Source organism: Puma concolor, chromosome C2, assembly GCF_028749965.1.
Source record: "Puma concolor isolate L17-30 chromosome C2, mPumCon1.1.hap2, whole genome shotgun sequence".
NCBI lineage: Eukaryota > Metazoa > Chordata > Mammalia > Carnivora > Felidae > Puma > Puma concolor.
The window spans coordinates 157,853,711-157,881,532 of NC_141675.1; the positions used below are offsets into that span (position 1 = coordinate 157,853,711).

A 27,822-nucleotide genomic window follows, 5' to 3' on the forward strand; every position below is an offset into this window, starting at 1 on the left:
AGCAGTTGAGCGGTTGAGCGTCCGACTTCAGCCCAGGTCACGATCTCACAGTTTGTGGGCTCAAGCCCTGTGCTGGGCTTTGCACGGACAGCGGGGAGCCTGCTTTGGATTCTCTGTCTCCCTCTCTCTCTGTCTCTCCCCTGCTGGTGCTCTCTCGCTCTCTCTCTCTCTTTCTCAAAAATAAATAAACATTAAACAAAATTAGGAAAAATAAAGATTAAAAATAACTTTATCTTAACAGTAATGAGCCCCTCAAGGTCCTGAAAGCCTTGCTTCCAAATTCCTTAGAGACTTATGCCATCCCTAACCCCCCACTAACTTATAAGTATATCATCAGTCTCTCCTCACAAGCCCAATGCAGCTCTCTCTGCCCACGGGCCCTGTCCCGGTGCTGCAATAAAATCACCTTTTTGCACCAAAAACGTCTCGAGAATTTTCTTAGCCGTTTGCTCGCAAACCCAAAACTTCCAAATTTCATCATAAGGATCCTAATCCTATCAGATCAGGCCCCGCCTCTTATGACCCCTGCAATCCTGTTTAACTTTAATTACCTCTCAGGGGCCCCAATCCAAAAGCCATGACTTTGAAGGGGTAGGGCTTCAACATAGGAATATGGAAGGGGGGCGGATACAAGTGTGTCTGTAACAGTGGTTAAGTCTCTGGAGACCGACATCCCTTGTCGCCAACATCAGAGACAGCACTCTGGCCGGGGAAACCTGGGGACAGCGGTGACTTTTTCTGGGACTAAAATCCGTATTCACCGTCTCTGGTGACGGAACATTTGAAACTGGAAAGGCCTCGGAAAATCTGGGACACGCGATGTCAGGTGAGCCCAGCCAGCCTGTGCTTTCGGGATGGTCAGCTTCTTCGGGACCAATGCCGGTCACCTTGGACCATGAGGGGCAAGCTTGATGGCTATCAGGTGGCATGCCCAAGCGAAGCTGGAACTCGGACGCAGGTAGTGGGTGCGGCCGTAACCGGGAGCCACAGACCAGGCGGCTTCACCAGACAAAAGTGATTCTCTTCCGGCTCTGGAGGCGAGAGGCCCAAGATCAAGGTGTCCCCAGGGCTGGCTCCTTCCGGGGGCTGTGAAGGAGCGTCTGTTCCATGCCTCTGGCCGCGGCTTGCGTGTGGCCGTCATCTCCCCGTCTCGTCTTCCTCTCTTCCTAAGGACACCAGCCATGCTGGATTTAGGGCCCACCCTGACGACTTCATTTTAACTTGATTACATCTGCAAAACGCCCTGTTTCTAAATAAGGTCACATTTTCAGGTACCGGGGGTTAGGACTGTGACATGTGAATTGGGGGGAGAACACAAACACAGTTCAACCCGGATCAGGCAGCCTGTACGTAAAGTTCACCTCCAGTGGAAGGTGGGATCAGCCAGCCTTTTCCCAGGCCAGGTCACAGCATCCCTCTGGCGTGGCGGGGTGGGGGGGGGGGGGTGGGGGACACAGGGGAAGACGGTGGATGTTTCAAAGACTGTCCCCAAAGTACAGGAAATACTTGGGTTTGGGGTCAGGAAAAGGGGGGCAAAGGCGGTAGGTCCATGCAGGTGGGCAGCGAAGGTCAGGTCCACCACTGTCTTGGGGTCAATCACGCGGGGTCTCCCCGGCTCCGGGCGGTGCGTGTTGCCTGAGGGGGGAGTTGGGGCTCCCACCAGGGGGCGCTTCGCCTGAGTTAAAAGATGAGCTGGAAGCGAGGGCATAATCAGAAAGTACAGACCGAGGCAAGAATGGCTGTGGCCAAAGTCCTCCTTCAAAGGTGTTAGGCGCTGGGCTGTGCTGGCTGTTGGGGCACAGGCGCCCATCCAAACCTGTGGACCTCCACAGACCCGAGCACCACCGTTTCGTCAAAGAACACGACTCCTAACACCCCTGCCCAGGCTCCCTCTGCGTGTGCACTCTGGATTTGGGCATTTCAAATGCCACCAGGGTTTAGGTGAAGATGTGCTTGGGGCGCCTGGGTGTCTCAGTCGGTTAAGCGTCCGACTTCGGCTCAGGTCATGATCTTGCTGTTCGTGGGTTCGAGCCCTGTGTCGGGCTCTGTGCTGACAGCTCGGAGCCTGGAGCCCCGCTTCGAATTCTGTGTCTCCCTCTCTCTCTGCCCCTCTCCCTGCTCATGCTCTGTCTCTCTCTGTCTCTCAACAATAAATAAATGTTAAAAAAAAAAAAAAAAAAAAGGAAAGAAGATGTGCTTACAGGGTTTACCCATCACTGCGTCCAAATGGAAAGCTTTAAAAAAAAAAAAAATTACCCATCAGAGAACCTGAGTGGCTCAGTAGGTAAAGCGTCCAACTCTCAGTTTCAGCTCAGGTCACAATCTGCAAGTTTTGTGAGTTCGAGCCCCACGTCAGGGTCTGTGCTGACAGTGCAGACCCTCTCTCTCTTTCTCTCCCTCTCTCTCCCTGCCCCTCCCCTGCTCATGCTGTCTCTGCCTCTCTCAAAATACATACATGTAAAAACAACAACAACAACAACAACAACAATCACTGACCCATGGTCACCAAAATCGTGGTCATTTTCCAAGGCTTCGTGTCCTTCCCGGACACATATTAGCACCAGCTGCTCAGAGAGCAGTAGTAACTCAAGTGCTCTTTTGGAAACCGAGCTCGGAGTATGAGAGAAGTCTCTCAGTTCTCGGGTTCTTTATTGGTAGACGACCTTCTTGGAACCTCCTGGACCCCACCCACTTGCAGCTCCAGCCCTCCCTCCTCCCAAGCAGGGGCCCTGCAGTCCGCTGCCTCTTCCCAATTAACTAAGAGCTGGGGACAGCTTCCTGTCCCGGGGAGGGCAGGTCTGCCCCGGAGGGGCACAGGAGTGGGTGGAAGGGGTCCCGAGGGGCTCTGCACCCCTGCCCGACCAGACACAGAGGTGAGATGGCCCACCATCACTTGGCTGGCCAGGATTGGGGTATCTTTCCCACAGACTGGTGGTTTCTGAAGGTCTTCACTTTCTGAGTCATCGGGAAAGAGGTTTGTGGACTGATAATTAGCGGCAACCAACGGGGCTCCCAAAATACCAAATTCACTTATCTGCCTAATCTGAGAGGCCCCAGTTGCAGCTGTAGAGTTGAAAGGCTGCCCTGGGGCCCAGGCTCGGTGAAGTGGGACTGGGCTGGGCCTTGGCCAGGTTACCGGGTTCTCCAGGTGACTCTCCGGTGACTAGTTTGAGAACCATGGGTACTGGGAGTGAGGAACCTAGAACTTTCCGAAGCTCAACGAAAAGTCGATTCACCAAAATGTCATTCCCAGGCTTTTGACCTCTCCCTGGGCCCTCTGTCAAGGAAGAGGGTACCAGAGCCTCAAGTCCCAGAGGCCTGTCAGCCTCTTCCCCTCTTAGTGCTCTGGATTTACCTGGGCTGAAGGTAGGAGGGGGTGGGGACGAAGAATGGGGGAGGGGGCTTACAGGTTTGCCCAGAAAAAGAGGGACAGTGAATGAAGGATCAAGGTGGGGAGGGGGTAAGATCGGCTGCAGAGAGAGATTCATCAGGCCCTCCCAAGAGCCAAGGGCAGCTGACCTCACGTTGTAGGAGAGAGAAAAGGCAGTGAGGGCGACGGCTAGCCTGCTGGTCGCTGCGGGCCCACAGGGCTCTCTCCCAGCAATAGCTGTCACTAATTCTGTGGCATTCAGTTTCTCTTCCTGTTTCCCCGTCGGTAAAACCGGATGAACCTCTCTCACGTAAGGTGCTGTGGAGTTTAAACGTTAATGTGTGAAATAGGCTTGGCACATAGTAACCGCTCAATAAATGTTAGCTGTTCTTATTCCTGCCACTGGTTTTAATTATGACAGGTTTCCTCTTGACAGGGACAGTCTGGACAGTGTGGACAGTTAAGGCATTGCCCCCTTCCTCACTGCCCCAGCACCCGTGGCTGCTCCACCGGCCTTCTCCCCAGGCTGCAGAGGTTTAAGCACATGCAGCCTTGGGTCACCACAAGGGACCCAGATCACCCAGTCTGGAAGTCAGCCCCCGAGACAGCGCAGGGACAGTGTGGGGGAGCCCAGGGAGTGCCCTCAGCCTGGTGGCAGTGGCAGTAGGAGGTGAAGGGCAGGGCGGTGACCGTTGGGGGTGTGTGTGTGGGGGGGCAACTGGTGCTTGCTGCGGGCTCTGAACGTGGATAATGGGTGGAGGTACTGGATGGACAAGGACCACGGGGTCGGTCAGGGGCACCCTGCGGCAGGATTGGCCACGTGTCTCGGGACGGGACGCCTTGGGGTCCCCAAGGGTCTCAAGACACCGCGGAGATGTCGCCCCCGCCCCCCAGGCCTCTGCGGGGTGGCGGCACGACGGCCGGCTCCGCGTCGTCCCCTGGACCGGCGCCCCCCGGCGAGCAGGGCGGGCTCGGGGCTAGTGCGTCGCGGCACCGGCCAGCACGGTGGCCCGGGGACCCCCGGCCCTCGCGCACTGTCGCGGCGCCGGCTGTCCTTGTCGCAAGCGCTCGGGTCCGGCAGCGCGCCGGGGTGTGCGGCCCGGAGGTCAGAGGCGAGGCCCGCGGACCTCGTGCCCGAAAGGGGCGACGCGGCAGCGCCCTCGCCCGCCGGACCGGAAAGAGCTACCCAGGCGTCTCTCAGGGTGGCTGCGCCCGCCCACGCGCCGGGAGCCGCCGTGACGCCGCCCCCCGGGCCGGCGGGGCGCGGCTCCCGCTGTCCCGGTCTCCGCGCGGGCGGGCCGGTGGGCGGGGCTGCGCAGAAGCCCCGCCCACCCCCGCGCCGAGCGGGACCCGCGGTTGCCGGCCGCGCTGAGGTCACAGGGAGGCGGCCTGGCGCGCGAGCCGAGCGCCTGCGCCGAGCGGAGCCGAGCGGAGCCCAGCGAGCGGCGCACACGCGGACGCCCGCCCGGCCCCGCGCCGCCGCGGCAGGCCCGGCATGGAGGAGGAGTGCCGGGTGCTCTCCATCCAGAGCCACGTCGTCCGCGGCTACGTGGGCAACCGGGCGGCCACGTTCCCGCTGCAGGTACGCGCCGCCAGCCGGCGCGGCTTACGTAACCGGCCGGGGGTCCCCGCGCCGGGCGTGCGGGCTCCGTGACCTTGGCTCGGCCGCCGGGCCCCGCGTTCTGCGGGGGCGGAAGCACTGGGCTGGGCGCGCGCCAGCCGAGGGCCAGGCCCCCGCGCGCAGGCTGTGGCGCACTCGCCACCCGCACCCCTGCCTGCGACGGGGGGCCGGCGACTCCCTGGAGGCGGGAGAATGCGGCGCGGGGCCTCGGGACCCTGGCCGGGGGGAGGGGGGAGGCGCAGGGCGAGGGAGGGAAGGCAGGTGTTTGGCGCGTCCACCTGCCAGGAGGGGGAGCGAGCTCGCGGACCCTGGCTTCTGCCGGCCGGGTTGGGTCCCACCTTGCGGCTGGGGGCGGTGGTGGCCGGAGAGGCGGACAGGGCAGAGGTGGCCTACCTGCAGGTGTTGTTGAAGAAAAGCCCAGAGAGCGACTCAGGCGCCTGCCTTTTTGGCTTTAGAAGCTGCTTTTCAAGTACCGTAGCCTTTACTTAATGACAGACCTCCTGCGCCTGTCCTTGTTGGGGCCTCACTGGCCGGGCACCCACTGCTTCCTATTCCAGCCGCAAGGTTATGGCTGGGTGGCTCTTGGAGGTGCAGAAGGAGGCCCGGCTGGCGTGGGCTCTCATGCCAGGCTGGAGGCAGCGCCGGTGATGGGCGCTTCCTTCCCTTGTCTGCCCAGCAGGAGGGCTGGGTGGTCATGACAAGGTCATGGCTCCCCTGGCTTGCACACACACACACCCACACCCCCCCCCAGCAAGAAGCAGGTATGGCCCGTGGATTGCCTGCTCCTAGCTCTCTGGGGAAGGGGAAGCTTGGTTACATGTAGGTGGATTATGTGGGCAGGGCCGCTGGGGTGGCACTGTGCTTGGGAGAAAGGTGCAGGGGCACACCTGGCAGTCAGAAGCAGGAAGGGCTCAAGAACAACTTCAGCCTGCTGTCCCAGGAGGGACACCCCTTCTTGGCCACACAGCCGTGGCAGCTTTGTCCTTGGCAGGGGTGTGCGGCCCCCCGCTGGCTTCCTTGTGTCCTGTGCCCAGTCCCTCCTCCGTGTCTGTCTACACTCCTCCTCTCTCCCTGCACTGGGCACCCGTTCCCCTCCTCAGCTCACCTGGGTCCTGCAGTGATGCCCTTCCCTTCCAGGCGCGTGCTCTCAACTTCCACACCGGGGACTCCAGGGATGGGGCTAGACCACCCACCCGGGGAAGTGGTTCTGAAGGTCAGAACTGCGATTCTAACCTGGGCTTTCCCCAGTGCCCAGCATCCTTCACCTGTGTGCTGGGGGTCGGAGGCTCTGCTTCTGATTTGACTCATCCTGGCACTTCCTTCTGGGGTTGTGAGGCCCAGGAAAAGCCTGGCAGGGTGGCTGTCTCTGAAGGCAGGGGATATTTGTTAGGTCCCTGAACTTGAAGAGGCCACCTTCCACACTGAGCTCAGTTCCTTTGTCTGTAGAACAGTCACGATGCCTGCTTCCCAGGTTGTTTTAGGGAAGATGGGGTGCGTGAACGGGGTCTGTCTTAGAGGCTGCTGAATGAGGTGGGCCAGCAGTGCCCAGGGGTGCTGTGTTCTCCCCCACCGTACAGGAAGACCGGTGAGGAGAGCAGGGCCAGATGGCCTGGTAGTGTGCCTGGGGCGTCTCGTAGAGGCTGGGACCTCTGCCAGCAGTGGGTGGGGGCTGGGGCCTCAGGTACTTCCTTGTGTATGTTTTCTTGGGCTTAATTACCTTCTTCCTAATTACAGAAATAAGATGCAGTCTCAGGGGATGGAGGGGCGAAAACCAGGGGTGGGGGTCCTCCAAACATGCTCCCCGCCAAGCTGGACCCCAAACAGGACAGTATCGGTGTGATTTCAGGCATCCATAACAAAGTAGTGCAGATCAGGCTGTGTAGACGATAGTTTGTTCTCTCTTGGTTCTGGAAGTCCAAGATCGAGGTGTCAGCAAGGCCGTGTCCTCCTGAGATGTCTGTCTCTCCGTGGCGTGTAGGTGGCTACCTTCACTTGGTCCCCCTGTGCTTGTCAGGTGAGGACACCAGTCAGATTGCATCAGGGCCACCCTACTGACCTCATCTTACCTTAATTACCTCTTTCAAGACGCCGTCTCTAAATACAGTCACATTCTGAGGTGCTGGGGGCCAGGGTTTCCGCAGAGGAATTTGGGGAACATAACTCAGCTCATAACGAGAACAATTAATTTCCGGAAATTTCTTAGTCCGTGGGGCACTTTCTCCCCGCAGCTACTTAGTGCTTCCTTGATGAGAGTCTAGATTCCTTATCAGCCTGCAAACACTTGCCAAGGCTGGACTGCTTAGCTCCGGTAGGATCAATCTGTCAATCCTGCAGGGTGCTCCACAGGGCCCCACGCTGGCATCTTGCAGCCCTCCCACCCCCCACCTCTGCGCCCCGCTGGGGCACAGAGGGGTGGGACGGCCTGCTGACTGACCTCGGACCAGCCTTGGCACGGCATGGGCGGGGTTGGGCAGAGCCTGGGATAGCCGCGAAGCCACACGCTTGCAGATTCCAGCAGGGACTCCGAGGGGACGCGTCCCGCAACGCCCAGAGCTGTGCTTAGTCGGGGCAGGGGGGATGGCGTGTAGATGCTCAATTCTGGCCGACGCCATACAGCTAGAGTCAGGTGCACTGGTTCACACAGCGCCCGACTATTCTCACGGGAGGAGAACTCGCAGAGGGTGGCAGAAGGTGGACTCTGGCTGGACTCCACGGGTTCGGAGAGACTGGAGAAGCCCCGGTGGGGACTGACTGCAGTGTCCCTTTGTCCTGGACTTCTGGCTCAGGGACGGGGCCCCGCCTGTGGAGCCTCTCCAAGCCTCACGAGCAAAGCGAGAGCAATCCTCTTGGCAGTCAGATGGGGCCGGGGCTCCCGGGGGCACCGCCCACACGGAGCTCGGCCCGTGGTGCTGGCATGGCGAGGGCCCGTGCCCGGGGAGCTCCCGCCGCTCCGGGGTGAGGGTGGCGCAGGCCTGCGAATCCCGGGCGTCAGGGGCCACGGTTCCCAGCCTGCTTTTTGCCGGGTCCGCAGAGCCCAGCGCTCGCAGCCGCCTTCCCCAGGCAGAGGAAAGCGTCGCACGGGAGAGAAAGGGGCAGAACCTGGCCCTGGTTTTGGATTTGCTTCCAGGCCAGAGTCCCAAGTACATTTTAGTGACCAGCCGCAGAGGAGGTCGAGTGTCAGGCGGGGTGACCCCATGTTTGCAGAGTGAGGGGAGCGAGGGCAGGCTCGTGGACTCCGTGACCCCATCCACGGAGGGAGGGCTGCCAGGTCAAGGTCACACAGGCCAGGGGCACGCCTGGGGTGCCTCCCTGGGCGGGGCTGGGCCTTCCCGCTGCTCTGACCTTCCGTTCTAGGGGTGGGAAAGCGAAGGGAAGGATGTGGTGACGAGAGACGATGTGCAGCCTGCCGCTGGCCGCCTCACGCACCAGACGCTGCTGGGGTCGCCTCCTTTTGGAAGTTGGAAACTTAAAATTCCCCCAAGCTGGGAGGTCCAGTCGCTTCCAGCCCCACGGCGTCTGTGTGTGCGCGTGTCCGTTCGGCAGCCACTCCCGCATCTGTGTCACCCCCTGGGGGAGGGGGGACCCTGGGATCCCCCAGGCAGCCCCGCAGCCCGCTTCCGTGCCGCTGTGTTGAAGGTCCAGCAGGTCCCGAGGCTTAGGGTGGCGTGTGCGTGTCCTGGGGTCGCTCTCCCTCGTGCTGCAAGCCGGGGGGTTGAAACCACAGAGATTTACTCCCTCACCGTGCTGGGGGCCAGAAGCTGATGTCAAGGTGTCGGCGGGGCTGCGTGCCCTCTGCAGGCTCCCAGAGAGGAGCTCGCATCAGACACGTGTGACCTCTGTCCTGGGAGGGGGAGTAGCACTGGAGGGTCACCGTGGAGAGGTGCGGCCCTGAAGGGTCCCGGTGGCAGGGAGACATGAGATTCCTGAATTCCAGCAGCTTGGAGGATGTGACTTGGGCCTTCGCTCAGAACCCGTTTAAACACCGTGTCGCTGCTGAGCCGGGAAGGCAGGGCCCTGGGGGGTCCTGGCAGATCCTGGGGAGATGGCTGCCTGCGGGGCCTGCTGCAGAAGGCAGCCTCGTTCTTGGACTCTCCGGGCCCGTCGGTGCAGAAGCAGACCTGAGACCTGGGACGTGTCTGGTGGCCGGTGGAGATCGTACTCTTTTGTGCAGGGACGCGTTTGCCACCGTGGACTGGCTCAGACACCCCTCAGGAGGAGGGCAGTGGGTGGGCAGCGGGTGCATTGGGAGGCCGCTGGCCTGGAACGTAGATTGAGACCCCTACCTGCCGAGCGACGTGGGCTGGGGCAGAGGGATGGTATGCCCACTGCTAAGCCGCAGGGCGGCGGGGCCCCGGACGCGTCAGGATCTCCTAGAGACGCGTGACGGGGCGGGGGTGGCGGGGGGTCCTTTCGATTCAGCCTCTCATCTTTAAGAACCCCTGGGGCCTCAAGGTGGCTGCCTTCAGAGGAAGCGCTTTACTTTTTCTCCTTAGTAGTCCTGGGATAGAAAGGGCCCTTCTGCAGCATAACTGCATTTGGAAGATACCGGAAGAATGTCAGCCTGCCCTTTAAAAGATGTGGCCTTTGCCTTCATGTCTCTCCTGGGGACACGTATGTTGGCAAACAGCACAAGAGACCTGGCATCAAACAGTGCCCGCCCCTCCTGCCTGGTGTGGACGTTCAAGTCCTTGGAGGTTCAAGTCCTTGTGGTGCGCGGGGTTTGGAACTCTTCTGAGCCTCTTCCGGACTTTCCCTCGTGCTCCGGGACGCACGCGTCTGCTCGCTCCCCTTCCTCCATTTGAGATGATTCCCGTTTTCCCGGCCTCTGGAAGTCCCCGGTCTGATCCAGCTTGTGTTCCAGTCCTGGGACGTAGGTGGTGTTTTAGCTCTTTCCCCAGGAAGGTCCAGAATTGCTTAATTTCTTGATTTCCTAACTCTCTTTTTTGGTTGGGACTGGGGGTTCTGTTGTTTTTTCTTTTTAGTTTTTTTAATGTTTATTTATTGAGTGAGAGAGAGAGACAGAGAGTGAGCAGGAGAGGGGCAGAGAGAGAAAGGAAGACAGAATCCCAAGCAAGCTCTGTGCCTGACACGGGGCTTGAACCCACAAACTGTGAGATTAAGACTTGAGTCAAAAGTAAGAGTCAGACACTTAACTGACTGAGCCACCCAGGCGCCCCTTTTAAAAATTTTTTTTAGCGTTTATTTATTTTTAAGACAGAGCATGCACATGAGGATGGGAGGGGCAGAGAGAGAGGGAGACACGGAATCCGAAGCAGGTTCCATCCAGGCTCTTTGAGCCATCAGCACAGAGCCTAACGCGGGGCTCGAACTCACAAACCACAAGATCATGACCTGAGCCGAAGTCGGACGCTTAACCCACCGAGCCACGGAGGCGCACCCTCTGTCGTTCCTCTGTGCGTGTCGTGGAGAAAGCAAGAGCTTGCTTGGTCCTGTTCTCTGACCTTTTTCTCACTGTGTGCGTGCATGCGTACACGGGTGTTGCGTGTTGTTGCCGTGCTCCAAGTGGGGCTGTCTCTTCTGTCTAAGTGCTCCCCCCGGGGGCCTGGGTTGGCACCGTGCTCTCTGGAAGGGCGAGGGTGCGTCTGTGAGCAGGGCGCTTACGTGACGCGGGAGCTGTTGGCCTTGTGGCTCATGGGCTTGATCGTCCCCTGGTGCATATGCCTGCGTGGAGCTTTTGATGTAGAACCAGCCAGTTCTGCTCATAGAGTGATCTGGAAGAGTGACATCAAGGAACAGAACAAATGGAGTTTGTCAAGGAGAGAGGAAGCCGGTGTGGGGCCCCGGGCCATGTGGTAGAATCCTGCGGGGCCGAGGGGGGCAGTGCCCTGTTCCCCATGCATATCCAGGTGCTGCCGGGTCTTGGGGTGAGACCCCCTTCTCCTAGGGCTCTGCAGTGCGGCCCAGCCCCCTTGCTAGTGTATGGCCCCTGGGCGGGGCCTGGCAGGGGGCCAGGGTCCTGCCACTGAGCACTTCGAGCCTGGAAGTTGGGGAGGGGGCTGTCCCGGGACCAGGGCCAGGGTCGCTGGGGTCCAGGGTGGTGACGGCTGAGGCAAGGGTGCACACACACGGGCCAAGGTGGCCTTGGGACCAAAAGCGAGCTACAGGCTCCTTCGGGGATGCGGGGCTGTTTCCAGCAGAGGTTCCCGTTGGAGGTCAGGGAACAGTGGACGTGGGTAGAGCTGACCGGTCACAGGCGGTGGGCAGGACACTGGGCACCGAGCCCCGAGGATGCCAGCAGTCCCTTGACATCTTGCGTCCTCTCTTTCCTAATCCTGATTTCCTGTGGAAGCGACTCATGGTCTTGCAGAACAGGCCATAGTGAGGGTTCTTGGCGACTGTGACCCCTCCCTGCCCAACACGAGCCTCTCCCGCAGAGGAGCCCGGGTGGTCCAGACAGGGTGGGGGAGCTGCGCTGGAATGTTCCAGAGCTTCCCCTCTCCTGCTATTCCCCGCGAGGGCGGGCTGCCCGCCCAGCTGCTGAGTTAACGACCGTGTCTTGCTGGCTGTCAGCAGAGCGGGTGATGATTGCAGCAGTGAGGGGGATCTGGCCTCGGAGAACATGCGTCACCCGCCCGAGGCCCCTCCTCCCTCCTTCGGGAAAGGCCACAGGTCTGCGTGGGGCGGGAGGTGACGGCCGTGGGAGTTGGACCCCCGAACTGGAGTGCGTGCCAGCGTCCCTGCCGTCCTCGCTCGTTCTTGGTGGCCGGATGGCTGTGACTAAGTGTTTGAAAGCCCCCTCCCGCCGCAGTCACCGCACGTGTCGCGTGCACCACCCCTCCCCCGTCCCGCACACTGAGCGCACGGAACGCGCAGAGAGGCACGGAAAGCGGGAGCCGTCTCCAAGCTGCCCCTCCCACCGGGGCTCGTTTTGACCGCCCTTCTGTTGGCAGGAGGCGGGGTGCTTCCTGTACGCCACGCACACGTCTGCACCCCCCGCCCCCGGCAGGCCGAGGGGCCGCTGCCGCCGGCCGTGTGTCCGATGCTGGGACCTTGTCAGAAGCGCCTCCGGTTCGGGCTGGCCGTGAACCTCCGTGGTCCTCTCCATCCTGCGACTCTTGTCGCCCGGGCTTGGTTGTGCTTCCGTGGTCATCGAGCAGCCGGGTTTTCCTCCGCAGACGCGTGGAGGCGCAGGGGCTCGCTGGGGAGAGGGGCGTGCTTCGTCGCGGGACTTCTTGGCCAAGGCTCCTCGTGTTTTCTGAAATGGGCGTGACTCTCCTCATGTGGCCCGGGGCCGGGCTTTGGCCGCACCAGCCTTCATTGAGGTGCACAGGGTGGTGGGCGCGTCCTAGGGGCTCACGGTTGGTGGGGGAGTCCCAGGGCCCAGAAACCCCACCGAGTCCCGGCGCTGCGGCAGAGGCCGAGAAGACAAGGTTTTCAACAAGGTCCTGATGTTCTGCATTCAGGAGATTTGCTCGCAGGCATAGGGGTTTCAGAGATTGGGGGCGGGGGGGGGTCAAAAAGTGGTCAGCAGCTCTGTGGCCACAATGTGGAATTGGTGGAATGTTGGGACACGCAGCCCGGGGGTCCGGACCTCATTCCGTGCACAGGGGCAGGCCCCCATAGGTTGGGGTTTCATGGGTATATCTGGGGGCCAGGGGGTGAGGACAATGGACAGTCACAGGGATGGTAGTGAGGACGGCCAAACACGCCTGCACGGGGCTGTCCGCAGAGATGGGGGCACACTGAAGGCCGGTGGCCACCAGCCTGGCGGGGCTGGGGAGAGGGGACTCTGTCCCTGTGTGTGCCGGTGAGAGTCGGTGGAGGTGGTGGTCCCCTTCTGTGGCGAGGCCTCGCTTCAGCCGTCCTCCCTGGACTGAGCGTCATTTCTCCCTCTTGTTCTCACGGTGTCTTTTGCGTCTTTCACCGTGGGCTGCAGCCGTGCCGGTAGATGTTTAAAAAGCGACCCGGGGGTGGGGGAGGCCGATTCCTGTGTGTGCCCGTTTCCGTGGTGACCGCACACTTCCAGCATGGGTGGAAGAGGTGCGCACACCGTGGCCTCCATTACGTGGGATTCTGCCAGAGCCATCGGTAGGGAGCGTTGCTGAAGGTAGAATGTAGGGAAGTCCCCGGGGGGTGGTGAGGCCAGGCTGGCTGGTGGCTGTGGTTTTCCTACGTAAGCGTGTTTAGTAACAGCTGCAATGGCTCCATGTGAGACGGTCTTGCACAACTGCATTGCTGCTGAGTCCTTCCCTCATTCAGGGTGCCGGCCCCCCTTCTGGAGCTCAGCCCAGACACCCACTTCTAACGCACGCTGTAACAAGAGTGGACTCGGCTGGGTAGGGTCCCTTGTGCCACAAGATGGTGACCGTGGGAGAGAGACCCCCTCCCGGGAGCCACCCACACTCGGACACGGTGGTGCAGGGTGAGCGAGGGCTTCTGGGGCCCCGTGGGCTCCAAGGTTCACTGTAGAACGACATGATTCTCACCCACAAGAATACACAGACCACCAGTACTGTCCTGGAAGTTAGCCCGGTCCGGGGAGGTCGTGTCCATGCAACTCGAGGGTTTCTTCCCAGGTAATGTGACTTGTGCACAGCCTGTCAAGGGATGGGAATTTGGATGTGTGCCACATGCTGAGCAGGAGGTGAGCATGGCCGGGGAGAGACTTGTTAGATGTCAATCTTAAGTGTATATTGCACAGTGAACCGTCACAGAGGGAAGGCCACCGGTGGATCATGGCGAGGGTGAGCAGTGCCCACTCCCCCCCCCCCCAGCTGCTGGAGGCAGCCACTCCTGACCCCCACACGTACTGCCAGCTGCCCACGATGTGCGTTCTGAACACTGCACTGAGTCCCAGACCAAGGGTCAGCGTGTGTCCGGCTCCCTCGGCGGGGGGTAGGGGGGAGGCGAGGTGTGACCAGCGGGGTCCAGTCCAGAAATGGGGACCAGAGCAGTTATTTCTACAGGGAATTCATTCGGTGTTATCCAGGTCCCGGTGTCCCCTGCTTTCCAGAAGCTCACGTTAGCCACTTTGCTTTTACTCAAGATGTTCACTAGTACCTGTTTGTGCTAACGGAGGAAACCGGAGAGGAATTTTGCTGTTGCAAGAAAACGGTTACCGTACTAATGCAGTTCCTTGCAGAGTGGAGCAGCGTGAACCTGTGGGAAGCAGGGGAGCGCCCGCTTTCCACTGCTGTTTTGGCTTAGGCAAGGTTGGTTTGCAAAAGGCTTCCTGCTTTCTGAAATCCTGGGTCGGAGCCACGCCCTCGAGGAGGCACCTGCGCCCCCCCCCCCCCCCCCCAGGCACCTGCCTTAGCAGCTGTGGGCCAGCAAGGAACTGGGAGGGGTGCGGGGTACTGGGTCCCAAGCAGCGGGGGGGTGGGGGGGTGGCAGGTGCTCTGTGCCCCGGGAGGGGGGCCATGGAGGGCGTGAGGGCAGAGCCTCCTCGGTGTCCCCTGGCTGGGCGGGAGCCCGCGCCTGCACAGTGGAGCGCCCGCGGTCGTGCGTGCCCTGCACACGGCACGTGCACCGAGAAATGAGCTGCATCGACTGCCGCCTTTGAGGAGCAGGCAGCCTGCGGCTGAGCTCGCTATCATTCAGAAGCACCAAGTAGGGACTTCGTTCCCAGATCAGTTTGCCAGCTTCAAAGGATTAATTATCTATACATCCGGAAGCAATGGAGCGGGATATTTTGGCAGGGGTTTCCAGATTTGTGTCATGGCCGCTTCAAGTCTGTTTCTTGAGCCTTGATTAGAATTCTAAGGGATTCGAAGCCGCGCAAGCTGGATGTGGGAGTAGGAGGCCGTGCACCTGGCAGGCAGACTTGCAAAGGGCCCGTTTTGACTGTGGGGTTTAATAAGACTGGCGATTTTTATTTTATTTCTTTGAGTTTGGGTAATACCCGCTTAGTTATTTTGGAGAGACTTGTTAGATGTCAATCTTAAGTGTATATTGCACAGTGAACCGTCACAGAGGGAAGGCCACCGGTGGGCCACGGCGAGGGTGAGCAGTGCCCACTCCCCCCCCCCCCCAGCTGCTGGAGGCAGCCACTCCTGACCCCCACACGTACTTCTGCCTGTCTCTGAGTGTGCAGGGGAGACTTGAAGCGTGGTCAGTGGTGGTCGAGTGAGTAGGACACAGAGGGACGGCCGGGGACTGTGTGCTCATTGCTCTCGGTCCCTGTCCTCTGTCGCTCACCTGCCCACCCGCCCCTCTCCTTCCGTCCCCCCATCCCTTTCGCTGCCTCCTCCTCAGCCACATTCCACGGGGCACTGGCCCAGCCCCTCTGTGGGAACTGAGGTTTTAGTGTCCCCGTGCCCTGTGAGGTATCTGTTTCTGTGTCCCCAAAGTTCGTCGGAGTCTCACCCACTGGGGCCCTCTTCCCGGCCTTGTGGACCAGGGCCATAAAAAGCTCCTTTGTTCTTTGTCATTTTCCTGGGGCTGCGGAGGGAGAGGGTCCAAAGGTCAGTGGGACTCCCAAGAGCCAGACGCTCCGTGGGGCATTAACACCCCGTGGCCTCCCTGCCCTGGTGTCGCACGTGCTCCTGCCCCGGCAGCCGGGCTCCGACCTCCTACCTCCCGCACCCAGCCCCACCAAGGCCACTGTCTTGGCACTTCTGCTGGTGCCTCCTGGCATCTCACTGCTTGCGTGTGGCTCCTGTGGCCGGGGTCCGCAGATGGCCTCAGCTGTGGATGTGAACCGAGACTTGGAGGGGAGGGAGGAGGGGATGGAGGGAAGACACTGTGCCCACAGGGGTGGCTGGGGGCCGGGCCCGGGGTCTGGAGCAGGGCACCAGCGGGACGGACACCAGGACGAATGTGGTGGGCACGTCGAATCAACAGATACTCATAAGGTCACGCCCTGTCCCCACGTGTGCCAAAGAACAGGGCTAGCCCTCCTGGGGGTCCTGGCCGTCACTGAGGGCAGCAGTGACTGACCCGCCCTGTGCCACGGCGCGGTCACGGTGGGGCTGGGGGTCGGCGTGGGGTGGGGCGTCACGGAGCTGGGAGCACCGAGGAGAGGGGAGGAGAGAGGACCTTCCGGGCTGACAGGCTGGCCCCACGGTGGCCTCGTGCAGGTGCTGGCTGGTGGCGTGGGCCTGGCGTCAACCCCGGAGGGAGCAGCGTGCAGGGGTGGGAGGAGTCACCGAGGGCCGCGCTTCCCTCGGAAGGGAAGGCCAGGGCAGGGGTGGCGTGAAATAGGGAGACGGGGAGGCAGAGGTACTGGCGTTGGGGGGGTGGGGGGCGGGCTCTGGGTTTCCAGGCTGGTCCTGTCCTGCCGATCCTAAGGGTGACATGATTTTCCTGGTCCGGCCTGGGGTGAGGACGGGACTCTCAGTTCAGTCCTGAGTCCCAGCTGTGCGCAGAGCCAGAATCTCCAAACGGAAAGATGAGGAGCCTCCCCCGGTGGCAGGGCCAGCGGGACAGCCCAGCTCTCAGCAGGGGGGGAATCCGGGTTGAACACCTGTTCTCACGACATGGTCTCACATGGCTCCAGAGTCCAGGCTGGCCGCGAGCCCGCTTGGACCCGAGCGTCCAGAGGACGGGTTGTGGTCGGAGCCCATGTGTGACCTCCCCCGGCTGTGTCAGTCACACAGGGGTGGGGGGACACAAAGGAAGGCCCGAGTGACGTCCCCCCATGTAATGTCCCCAAGGCCTCGTCCCATGCTCTTGTTGGGGGACTGCCTGGTCCCCGTGGAGCATCTGTTTCTGTGTCCCCAAAGTACGTCGGAGTCGCTCACCCACTTGTGGACCAGGGCCATAAAAAGCTCCTTTGTTCTTTGTCATTTTCCTGGGGCTGCAGAGGGAGAGGGTCCAAAGGTCAGTGGGACTCCAAGAGCCAGACGTCTGTGGTCTGTGGGATGTTAACACCCCACAGGACTTGGCCGGGCCCTGGCGTGCTGTTCACACCGACTTGGCTTTGGCTTGCTTCCGGGCATTCGGGCCTCACCTTGCGGCGGGTGGCGGTTCTGGCTGTACCCTCCCCCCCCAGCGCCAGAGGCCTCTGTGCAGCCCCGGGCAGGTTTCCTCAGGCGGCCGGCTGTGCAGAGCCACCCCGAGGATGCTCCGAGAGACGGCGAGGACCACGTGGCAGGGCCGTGGGCCTGCGCTGCCTGGGGTGATGCCGGCCAGGGCCAGCCCAGAAGGACAGGTGGAGGTGGCCCGTGGGGCCTGGCAGGGACCCAGGGTCAGGGGAGGGCACGAAGGCTGAGGGATGGGCAGGGAAGTGTTCCGATGCCTGCCACCTCTGACCTCCAAGGGGCGTGGGCAGGGCCCCGCCGAGAATGTGGCTCGTCTCCGGAGGGCTCTGCAGTGTTCTGTAGGTCATGTTGCCTGAGTGAATCTCGCCTACCTGTTACATGAGGAAAAACGGGAAAGATGAGCAGAAGGAAAGATCCCCCTTCTTCCACAGGCAAACAGCAGTCCATGCCGGCTGGTGTAGACCTCGCCCATCTGATTTCATTTTTAATTTCTTTTTAACGTTTGTTTATCTTGAAAGAGTGAGCATGTGAGTGGGGATGGGGCAGAGAGAGAGGGAGAGAGAGAATCCCCAGCAGGCTCGGTGCTGCCAGCAGACAGCCTGACTCGGGGCCCGATCCCACCAACTGTGAGGTCATGACCTGAGCCAAAATCAAGAGTCCCGACACCTAACCCACTGAGCCACCCAGGCGCCCCTGGGCTATTTTAGGTAGAAGCTTTCTTCCCCTTCATTGAAAAAGGACTTCCTGTTCTTTATAAACTTGGTCCCTGACTCAGTGGCACCTGGGACTCTCTGTGCTGTGAGGTGCGTGACAAAACTGTGTCGCAGCCACAGGGTGGCCACACGACCCCAGGCCGGTGTGGCTCTGCGGTGGGCTCCCCGCTTGCAGTGAGCGGGTGGGGCTGATACTTCAGTGGAGGCTCGGGGGGAGGGGCCGGCCGGCTGTGCTGTCCAGTGGGGAGCCCCTAGGCCCTGCCTCCCCAGAGGGGTCGGGGCTTCAAACCCACGTTCTGGAAACCGAGACGGCCTCACCTCTCCCTTTCAGCGTCTGAACAGATGGACGCCTTGTCGCCTCGCACTTTCAAGCATTTTTGCTTGGCGGGATTTCCAGAAGTGAGTTCCCACGGGTGGGCAGCAGCTCAGAGGCTCGGCTCTCCGGGCTGCTTGCTGCCGACATACTTCCAGACGAAGCCCCTCACCAGACACGCACGGCACCAAAGTGTGGGCGTGGAGCCCCACTCAGGGAGGCACTGCCGCCCGCCCCCGGGGTCCTGGCTCTCTCACACCTGGGCCTTCTCTGTCTTGCAGGTTTTGGGATTCGAGATTGACGCGTTGAACTCCGTCCAGTTTTCAAACCACACAGGTAAGGCATTGGCCCCAGCAGTCGCCGCAGAGGGCGTGTGGGCATGAGACGTGGCCTTCAGACATCCGGGGCCCCCACCCCTCATCTGATGGTTGGGAGCTGGAGCCGGAGGGGCCGCCTAGCACGTGAGGGTCGGAGGGGCTGGGTTGGCCTGTCCGGGCGTGGACACCATTAGAGCCTCGGCCCGGCTGCGTGCAGCCGAGCCACCCGGGACCTGAGGCGGGCTGGTGTAGCCGCTCAGCCCCTCGGTCTCCTCTGAGACGAGGTTGGGATCCTGGCACCTGCTGCGGGGCCCTGACCTCTTCCAGTGACGTGACACCGCGGGCCGCGAGCGGGGCCCCGCGTGTGCGCGTGCCGCTTGTGGGTGCGTAGGTGGATCCTGATTTTCTCTGTTACGAACCCACGCCTCGGGGGCCCGTGTGTCGTCTGTGTCAGCACAGAGGGGACCCCAAGGACTTCTGCACAGAGGCCTTGAAGCAGAATCGCCGATTCAAGGGCATGCGAGGGTCGCAGCCCTCAGAAAGGCTTCCTGAACCCGCTCCCCACGCCCCTGGCTCCATGAGGGGGGAGGGCCTGTCCTGTGACCCCGCAGTGCCGTCGCAGCAGGGGAACGAGGCCACTCCCTTCCTGGAAACATCTCAGTGTCGCCTCTTCTGAAGTTACTCTGAACCCGGATGGAAGCTCAGGAGTACGGAACGTCCCAGAAGCTGGCAGTGCGCCAGCAGGGTATGCGGGTGGGCACCTGGGCCTCAGCCCACGCTCTTAGGAAAGGTTGCCTGTAATTCTCCTGGTGTGGCTTTTCTTGGAAGGGGTGGGGTATCATGAGTCACATATCGAGGGGAAGAATGACGTTCGGGATTCGGAAGGAGCCTGTGGTTCTTATGGACAGCCCTTCCGTTGCGGCTTTGCTGACCGTTCTGGGTCCTGTGGATTTGGAGAAGCCTCCAAAACGTTTAAGTCGACTCAGTGAACTTCCCTGAATCCCACGTGCTTTATTGGCCGTTGTAACCACCTTCCCTTTTGTTTGTTTATTTAAGTAAACGAGCCAACTGCCTTGGACACTGAACGTTGGAATTGAATTTCTTGCTGCACGTAGCATTTTGACATAAGCAGCATTAGTTCAACATAAACACAGACCTGGCTCAGAAACTTCCACCCTTTGCACAGACCCCGGCAGAGGGGAGGGGGCTTCTAGGGCCTCCGTGGCCAGTGGCTGCCTTCTGGGCCCCCATACAACTCTTCAGGTGCTGGCAGACTGCCCGTCCCGAGGGGTCCAAGACTGAGGGGCAGATGGAGGCCAGACCCTGGAGTGCTGGGAGCCCACGTTGCTGCGGGGTGTGGTCGGGCCAGGAGAGGGATGAGGGGCTTCACCTCCTGTGGTCCCTGGCAGGGCCCCCACCCCAGCCTCCAGATGCCGTGCGGCGCCTGCCTGGCGAGGGGACCCCCGGGGCCTGGGAGTGACTTGGAACACCCCGTACTTGGACACACAGGGCTGTCGTGGGTTCAGTCCTGGGCTTTGTACCCGGAAGTACTTGGGGTGTTTTTTTATTTTTTGTTTTCACCTCTTTTCAAAGTGTTTCTCTTTCTCTCTCTCTTTTTTTCTTTTTTTTTTTTTTTTTTTGAGCAAGAGAGAGCGTGTGAGTGAGCAGGGGAGGGGCAGAGAGAGAATCCGAAGCAGGCTGCACGTTCAGCTGGGAGCCCAGTGCAGGGCTTGATCCTGTCGACCCTGGGATCACGACTGAGCCAAACTAAAGAGTTGGATGCTTAACCAACTGAGCCGCCCAGGCGGCCCCAGAAAGCTCTTCCTTTCTTAAATAACGTCTCTGTCCGGTATTTACGTGCCGTGGAATCAGGTCACCTATTTACGTGTATCGCTCGCTGAATACAAGCACACTCCCAGAGGTTTGCACCGCTCCAGCGGGAGCCGTACCTGTCCCTCACCCTTGCCCTCTCCTCCTGGCGGCTGGACCGCTGTCCCACTTTCTGTCTGTGGATGTGCCCCTTCTGGAGGTTTCCTACACGCAGAACCCTGGGGTAGGTGACTGTTCGTGTTCTCCAGGCTCGTCCACGCGGCGACAGGTGTCTGTGCCCCGCTTTAAGGCTGGCGTAGGGATACACCACGCCTCGCTCGTGCGTCCGTTCACTGATGGACGCAGGTTTGTGAGTCGTGGCTGTCACGAAGGTTGAGGCTGTGAGCATCCGTCTGCACGTACTTCTGGGGACCATTTCCCCGTTTTTCCCAGATAGATACCCCCAGAGGCACAATCGCTCGATCGGAGCGTAACTCTGACCGCGTGAACGGCCACCAGTCTGTTTTCCACGGTGGCTGCGCCGTCCTGTCCCTGCCAGCGGGGTGGGAGGGCTCCCCTTTCTTCGCATGCTCATCAGCACGTGTCGTCTGACGCGTCTGCTTTTTTCATCCTAACCGTCCTGGTGGGTGTGACGCGGGATCTGTTAAAAAAACGAAATTCGACTGAGTACACTGGAAGGCCTACTTGGTTTTGTTAAATGACTCGTGAATTGGGCGGCATCCCATCTGGAAAGTAGAGGGGGCTCTGCCAAGCTGAAGGAGAAAAAAAGGCTTTTAAAGACAGAGAGAGAGCATTAAAAAAAAAAGAGAGAGAGGAATTTATCAGCAGCGAATGCCTTGGGTTTAGGCAAGGTTGCCCTTCCGAGGGGAACAGAACGGGTCCATCGGTAAGTTTCCCAACATTGGCCAGGAAATTCCACGCTGGCCAGCTAAAGGCTCCACTCCAGAGTGGAAGGTGCAGTTAGGTATTAGGTCTTGGTGTACTGACGTGGGGCGTTAATGGAAGACACCCCATTTCGGGCCTGTTTTTCTTCAACAGAGCTCGTTACGGTTCGACTCAGAGATGACTCTTAACATGGAGGCCACAGACACCCCCCCCCCCCCCCCCCCCCGTCCTGGGTGAGCAGGGCTGGCACATTTACCCTGTTACGGGCAGATAGTGAATAATGGAGGCTTTGCAGCCTCGGCGCCCTTGTGGCGTGAGAGCCGCGAGGGACCCCATGTGCAGGGCTGGGCGCGGCTGAGCTTCGGCAAAACTTCAGCTTCCTTCGTGGACACGGAAAATGGGATTTCATGCAATTTTCACAGGTCATAACGTATCACTCCTCTCTTTGCCCCCACCATTTAAAAATGCAAAACCGGGGCGCCTGGGCGGCGCAGTCAGTTGGGCGTCCGACTTCGGCTCAGGTCACGATCTCGCAGTCCGTGAGTTCGAGCCCCGCGTCGGGCTCTGTGCTGACCGCTCGGAGCCTGGAGCCTGTTTCAGATTCTGTGTCTCCCTCTCTCTCTGACCTTCCCCCATTCATGCTCTGTTTCTCTCTGTCTCAAAAATGAATAAACGTTAAAAAAAAAAATTAAAAAAAAATAAAAATAAAAATGCAAAACCTGGCTGTGCAGAGGCGTGCAGCGGGCCAGACTTGGCCCACGGGCCCTCGTTTGTGGACCCCCTGCCCTGGGTCTGTGCCTCTCAGATGCGTGTGTGCGCAAGAACCTCCTGAGGCCTTGCTGAAACTGAGTGCCGGGCCCGCCCCCAAACACTGTGACTCACGGGCTGGGCAGGGCCTGAGAATCTGCATTTCAGACAAGCCGCCAGGGGTGTGGGTGCCGCTAACGTCAGAGACCCCACTGGGGATGGGAAGTGTGGAGACCCACAAAAGGTGGGTGTGCTTTGGGGGAGGGATGCTTTGGAGCCCAAGGGGTCGGAGGCTCATTCCTAGGGCTTAGGGATGGACCCCCGTGTGCCAGGGGACCTCCCAGGACTCAGCACAAAGAGCTAACACAGCCCAGGGTAAAGGCCTGTGGGGAGAAGCCGGGCATCAGGAACACAGTCCAGAGCCGCCAGGACCAGGTTTTCATGGGTCAGCTGCAGGGGGCCCACGGTGGGCAGGGGTCCTCCTGCATGGCGGGACGGTCCCCTAGGAGGCCGGCAGTCCTGCCTGCTCACGAGCCTGGAGCGAGGACTTCACCTGGGGCACCCGTTAGGGCCGAGAGCCCGCGTCGGAGCCTCCTCCTACTTCACGTTTGGCTCTTGGTCACGCCTTGACCTGGGGCTGGCCTTGGTGGCCGCCTCAGTCTTGTAGGGCTGGGTTGGCAGGACGCGACGCGGCCCGGATGGGGGAAACACGCACAGCGGGGGCTGGCGGAGCCAGCCGCCGTGACCTGGGGCGGGGGCGCCCCCGGGAGAAGGTGCGCAGCTGTGGGCGTGTCTGCGTGTCTGCTCGACACAGGCTGCTCAGGCCAGCGTGGAAAGCTGACCGGCCTCGCTGCATTGGGTTGACTCCGGAGGGGCTGGCAGCGGGAGGGGGCCTGGAGCTGGGGCAGCACGAGAGCCGGCGGTGTTTGTGGGGGGCTTTGAGGTGCACGGTGTCCGGGGGACCCACCAAAGCATGGCACCATCGAGGGCCGGTGAGCGAGTGTCTGGGCCGCAGCCGGCCGTCGGGGAAGGCCGTGTTTCACGTGTGTGCCCTGGTGTCGAGGCCCCGACTGTCCTGCTCTCCCCCCAGGCTACCCACACTGGAAAGGTCAAGTGCTGAACTCCAATGAACTCCAGGAGCTGTACGAAGGCCTGAAGCTGAACAACGTGAATAAATATGACTATGTGCTCACGGGTAAGTGTCCGGGGGAGCTGGGTGCTGGACCCGTGGGCCTCGATCCGGTGGGGCTTGGGCTTGGGGAGGGACCCGCCCCCGGGCTCCACCCTGGCCCCTGCCTCCTTCGAGGACAGATGGGCTGTGCCGCCGAGAACTTGGTGGTGCCCTGATGACGGCCGTGCCCCAGTCGCGTGGCCTTGGATGCCCGGGGCCCATGGTGCTGTCTCAGATGAGCCGTGTTGGGCTTCTGGGACCCGTGCAGGGTCGGAGGATACGTGGGGGGTTGGCAGTGAAAACACCCAGGTAAGCAACTTGCTGCCACTTGGCACATTGGTTCGTGAGTCACCGTAACGGTAAAAATATTTATTTGCATTTATATACGTAGTTAGAAGTGAATGTACTTACTATTGAAAACGGAAAAGAGGGGCGCCTGGGTGGCGCAGTCGGTTAAGCGTCCGACTTCAGCCAGGTCACGATCTCGCGGTCTGGGAGTTCGAGCCCCGCGTCGGGCTCTGGGCTGATGGCTCGGAGCCTGGAGCCTGTTTCCGATTCTGTGTCTCCCTGTCTCTCTGCCCCTCCCCCGTTCATGCTGTGTCTCTCTCTGTCCCAAAAATAAATAAAACGTTGAAAAAAAAAAATTAAAAAAAAAAAAAGAAAACGGAAAAGAGGCGTCCGGGTGGCTCAATCGGTTGAGCATCTGACTTCGACTCAGGTCGTGATCTCATGGTTCGTGAGTTCGGGCCCCGCGTCGGGCTCTGTGCTGACAGCTCGGAACCTGGAGCCTGCTTCGGATTCCATGTCTCCCTCTCTCTCTGCCCCTCACCCGCTCACACTATGTCTTTCTCAAAAATAAATAAACATTAAAAATGATTTTTCTAAATAAAATGGAAAAGACAAAAGAAAACGTTCTTTGTACACCTATCACTCATGGCTTTTTCCCTTCGTTTAAAACTTGATGGGGCACCTGGGTGACTCAGTCAGTTGAGCATCTGACTCTTGATTTCGGCTCAGGTCATGATCTCATGGTTTGTGGGATTGAGACCCCTCATCGGGCTCCATACTGAGTGTGGGATTCTCTCTGTCTCTCTCTCTGCCCCACTTGTGCATGTGTATGCACTCTTTCTCAAAAAAAAAAAAAAAAAAAAAAGATTCTAAAAAAAATAAAATAAAACTTGACTTTACTTTTGGGAAATGCATAGTGTCCCCTCAGGGACTATAGATATTGAGGACACTTTGTCTTAACCCTGGTCACAGGATCTGAGAACTGCCTGCCTTTCTCAAGAGCAGAATGGGGTTTTTTCGTTTGTTTTTTAAGTTTATTTGAGAGAGAGCGTGCGCTTGCTTGTGAGCAAGGGAGGGGCAGAGAGAGAATCAATCCCAAGCAGGCTCTCTGCTCTGTGTGGAGCCTCACGTAGGGCTCCATCCCACGACGGCAAGGTCACGACCTGAGTTGAGATCAGGAGTCGGACACTTAGCCAACCGAGCCCCCCCGGGCGCCCCTGCAGCAGGTGGTTTTGGTGGTGCTTTTTCTCCTTGGGCCGCGGCCAGGATGGGAGCCTTCTGATGAGGGTGGCCCGTGCGTCCCCCCCCCCCCCGCCCCACAGGCTACACGAGAGACAAGTCCTTCCTGGCCTCGGTGGTGGACATCGTGCGGGAGCTGAAGCGGCAGAACTCGGGGCTCGTGTACGGTAGGTGCCGGGCTTTCCCGCGTGCACGCTGGGGCGCCACCTTGTCCAGTGGGGTTGACCCGGGGAGCGGGGGCTCGACCTCCTTCCTCCCGGACGCCCCTCCTTCATGTCCCGCCTCTCCTGGTCCGAAAGCTCAGAGCTCTGGGAAGGGGTCAGAATGTCCTCACGGTGACCCTGGCAGAGAAGCGGGTTATATACGTGCTGTCATCCGTGTCCACGTGTGCCCGTGTGTGCAGTGTGTTGGGGGGGGGGGGCTGGGTGGCCACACTTGACCCCTGAGAGGATGGGGTGGATGTGCATGTCGTGGGCGGCGCCTGCCCAGGGAGGGGCGGGGGTGAGGTGATGGTGGACACCCAGCTGGGACAGAGCTGAGGCGCACGCCGGGCCTGTCCGCCTGTCCGTCCCACCCCCCGGGGCTGCAGCGCCAGCCCTGAGCGTGTCCCACACAGAGGCCTCTCCGGGCAAGACACACGTGGGACGGTTCGGTTACTCTTTCCCCTCTGGGACTCAGACGTGCACATTCAGGCCTCTGCAGGGTCCGACCACGTGTGACACTTCTTCCATCCTGGCCTGACGTGTGGGTCCCCCCGTCGCGAACGGTAGCTGGGTTCGGGGGCCCCTGCGGTACCGGTGCGTCGTTGCTGCCTCAGCCGCGCAGACTCGGGGGCCTTCCCTGAGGCGCGGGCCTCCCAGGTGTCCGCACCGGTCCCCACCCTCAGCTGGCCTCACGGCAGGTCCCACACGGCACGTGGACCGTCGTGGGAAGGGAACGTGCTTGCGTGGGGGCCAGAGGGAAAGGGGATGCTGTTCTGTGCCACACTCTCGAGAAAGGCGCAAACAAACGATTGTCAGAAATCGATCACAGTAGTTGGCCTCGGACCACAAATGTGGAATCCAGGAAACGAGGATCGGCCGCACACGCGAAATTTAACAGCAGAAATAAACATTAAGCATCCTCCTCTCGGGAGCCTCACCCTGTGCTAACAGATGCCCTTTCTGCCTCCGCAGTGTGCGACCCCGTGATGGGCGACAAATGGAACGGCGAAGGCTCCATGGTTAGTGATTTCAGGCACGTTAATCCAAGTGCACACGTCTCGCTGGGCGAGACACCGCTCTGGGGGTGCACATCATCCTTGCCGGGAAGCGGGGTCGGCAGACGAGGTTTTCTGTAAAGGGCCAGAGAGTAGACGTTTGGGGCCATACGTCTCCTGGTTCAGGCTTCTGGTGGAGCCTGCGACTCTCAATCTCAGGGTTGTGTGTTCGAGCCCCATGCTGGGTGCAGAGATGACTTAAAAATAAAACCTTGGGGGTGGGAGGGAGGGGAGGGTGGGTGATGGGTATTGAGGAGGGCACCTTTTGGGATGAGCACTGGGTGTTGTATGGAAACCAATTTGACAATAAACTTCATATATTGAAAAAATAAATAAATAAAATAAAATCTCAAGAAAAAAGTAGTCACAGTCTGCAGACAAACGGACACGGCTGTTTCCTAATAAAATCCTACACACGGACCCTGAAATCTGAATTTCCTGTAGTTTCTGTGTGTCACAAATGTTCTTTCTTTCCTGTTTCCCCCTTAGCCGTGTCTTAGCAGACGGGCCATAGCTTACCCCCCCGACTAGTGTAGGGTGGGGTGCCGTCAGTCCGCTGGTAGGAGTCACCCCGTGGCCAGCAGGGGAGCTTGGCGTGTGGGGCACGGAGGGCGCTGGCCCCGGCCCTACCCCAGGACCCCGGGGCCTTCGGGTGAGCGCGTGCCGGCCTAGCCGCAGGGCACCAGCGTCTCGTACCCGCGGTGGGGCTCACGGCGGGGCTCCGGGTCTCCAGCCTGGACCGCGGGGCTCTCAGCAAACGCTCGCTGGCCTCGTTCCCTCTGCTGTACGCGTCAGCCTGTGTCCCTGTCGCCCTCTAGTACGTTCCGGAGGACCTCCTTCCGGTTTACAAAGAGAAGGTTGTGCCGGTAGCAGACATCATAACCCCCAACCAGTTCGAGGCTGAGTAAGTAACTTGCAACCACGGAAGCTTTCAGATCTCCCCATGGGGAGGGCTGTTCCGGAGCCGGTCAGGCCACTGAGGCCCTCCTCCCGAAGTCCTGCCTCAGGGGGTGGGGGGCAGGCCATTCTGAGTGGGGGGCCAACCCGGTGCCCTGGCCCGATGACGGTGGGGGTGGTTATTTTCACCCTGACTTCCTGTGGTCATGCTGACCCCCAGCCGTTTTCCCCGAGCAGCACAAGCCTTTGGGGACAGAAAGGGGAGGGGCTGAGGGCATATGTGGGTGACACCGGCCATGGGATGGGGATCCCACGCCACCTGATGCAGGCGGCCACCTGGAGCTCCAAAACCCACGTGGATGTCGGTCACCCTCACTGGCCACTAAGTGCGGCTGTGTGCTGCTGTCCCTTGCTGCTATTAAATGTTACCCCTGACTGGTCCTTGGGGCCATCACGGGGCCAGCAGACACTGAGTTCCTGTGGGGATGGGAGGGGGTCCCCGGAGCCACCGGAGCTTCGGAGATGTTTCCAGCAGGACCCAGAGAAGCAAGGTCTCACCCGCGCTTCATCTGCCTTCCAGGTTACTGAGCGGCAGAAAGATCCACAGTCAAGAAGAAGCGTTAGCGGTAAGGAGACCTTCCGAGGCCTGGCGTGGGACAGGTGTACCGCTCGTGGTGGGGAGGGGACAGCCACATGCCCTCGGGGAGGGGAGATGGGCACCCCAGGTGGGCAGCACCCCAGCTCCCAGCCAGCCGCCCGGTGGGGCCTGAGGGACGTGCTGTAGATTCTGTCTTAGCCACTGGGTCGGGCAGCTGCAGCCATAGTGCTTGTCTGGGTCCGCGTAATCCCCCGCCTGCTCTGCGCACTGCGGCTGTCCCCGTGGGAGCTTCCCGGGGCGTCCGTGACAAAGTGCCACAGACCGGGTGGCTGACAACAACACAAGTGCGTTCTGTCCGGTTCTGGGGGCCGGAAGGCCAAGATCGGGGTGTCGGTGGGACTGTCTTCGGCCCAAAACCTGCAGGGAGGCACCCATTGCTTGCCAGCCTCCCAGCTTCCGGCAGCCACTGGCCATCCTTGGCGCCCCTGGGTTTGTAGACCCGTCACCAGCCTTTGCCTGTGTCTTCAAGGGGCCCCCGCGGTGTGTCTGTGTCCTCGTCTTTCTTGCTAAGGGCGCCAGGCAGATAGGACCCAGGCCCACGCTAGTGACCTCGTCTCAGCTCGAATCTACACG

The 27,822-nt window shown here is 60.4% G+C and overlaps 1 protein-coding gene across 1 annotated transcript in view; it reads left to right on the top strand.

Annotated features, from left to right (window-relative positions):
• The first annotated feature begins 4,737 nt into the window (after nucleotides 1–4,737).
• PDXK (pyridoxal kinase) overlaps nucleotides 4,738–27,822 on the top strand; it is a 33,225-nt gene continuing 10,140 nt past the window's right edge. The window contains exons 1-7 of the mRNA XM_086676087.1: nucleotides 4,738–4,952; nucleotides 18,241–18,295; nucleotides 22,829–22,933; nucleotides 24,520–24,603; nucleotides 25,612–25,658; nucleotides 26,513–26,598; nucleotides 27,172–27,217. Coding sequence (XP_086532213.1) covers nucleotides 4,866–4,952; nucleotides 18,241–18,295; nucleotides 22,829–22,933; nucleotides 24,520–24,603; nucleotides 25,612–25,658; nucleotides 26,513–26,598; nucleotides 27,172–27,217 — 510 coding nt within the window. The 5' untranslated portion in view covers nucleotides 4,738–4,865. The remainder of the gene's footprint in view (nucleotides 4,953–18,240; nucleotides 18,296–22,828; nucleotides 22,934–24,519; nucleotides 24,604–25,611; nucleotides 25,659–26,512; nucleotides 26,599–27,171; nucleotides 27,218–27,822) is intronic.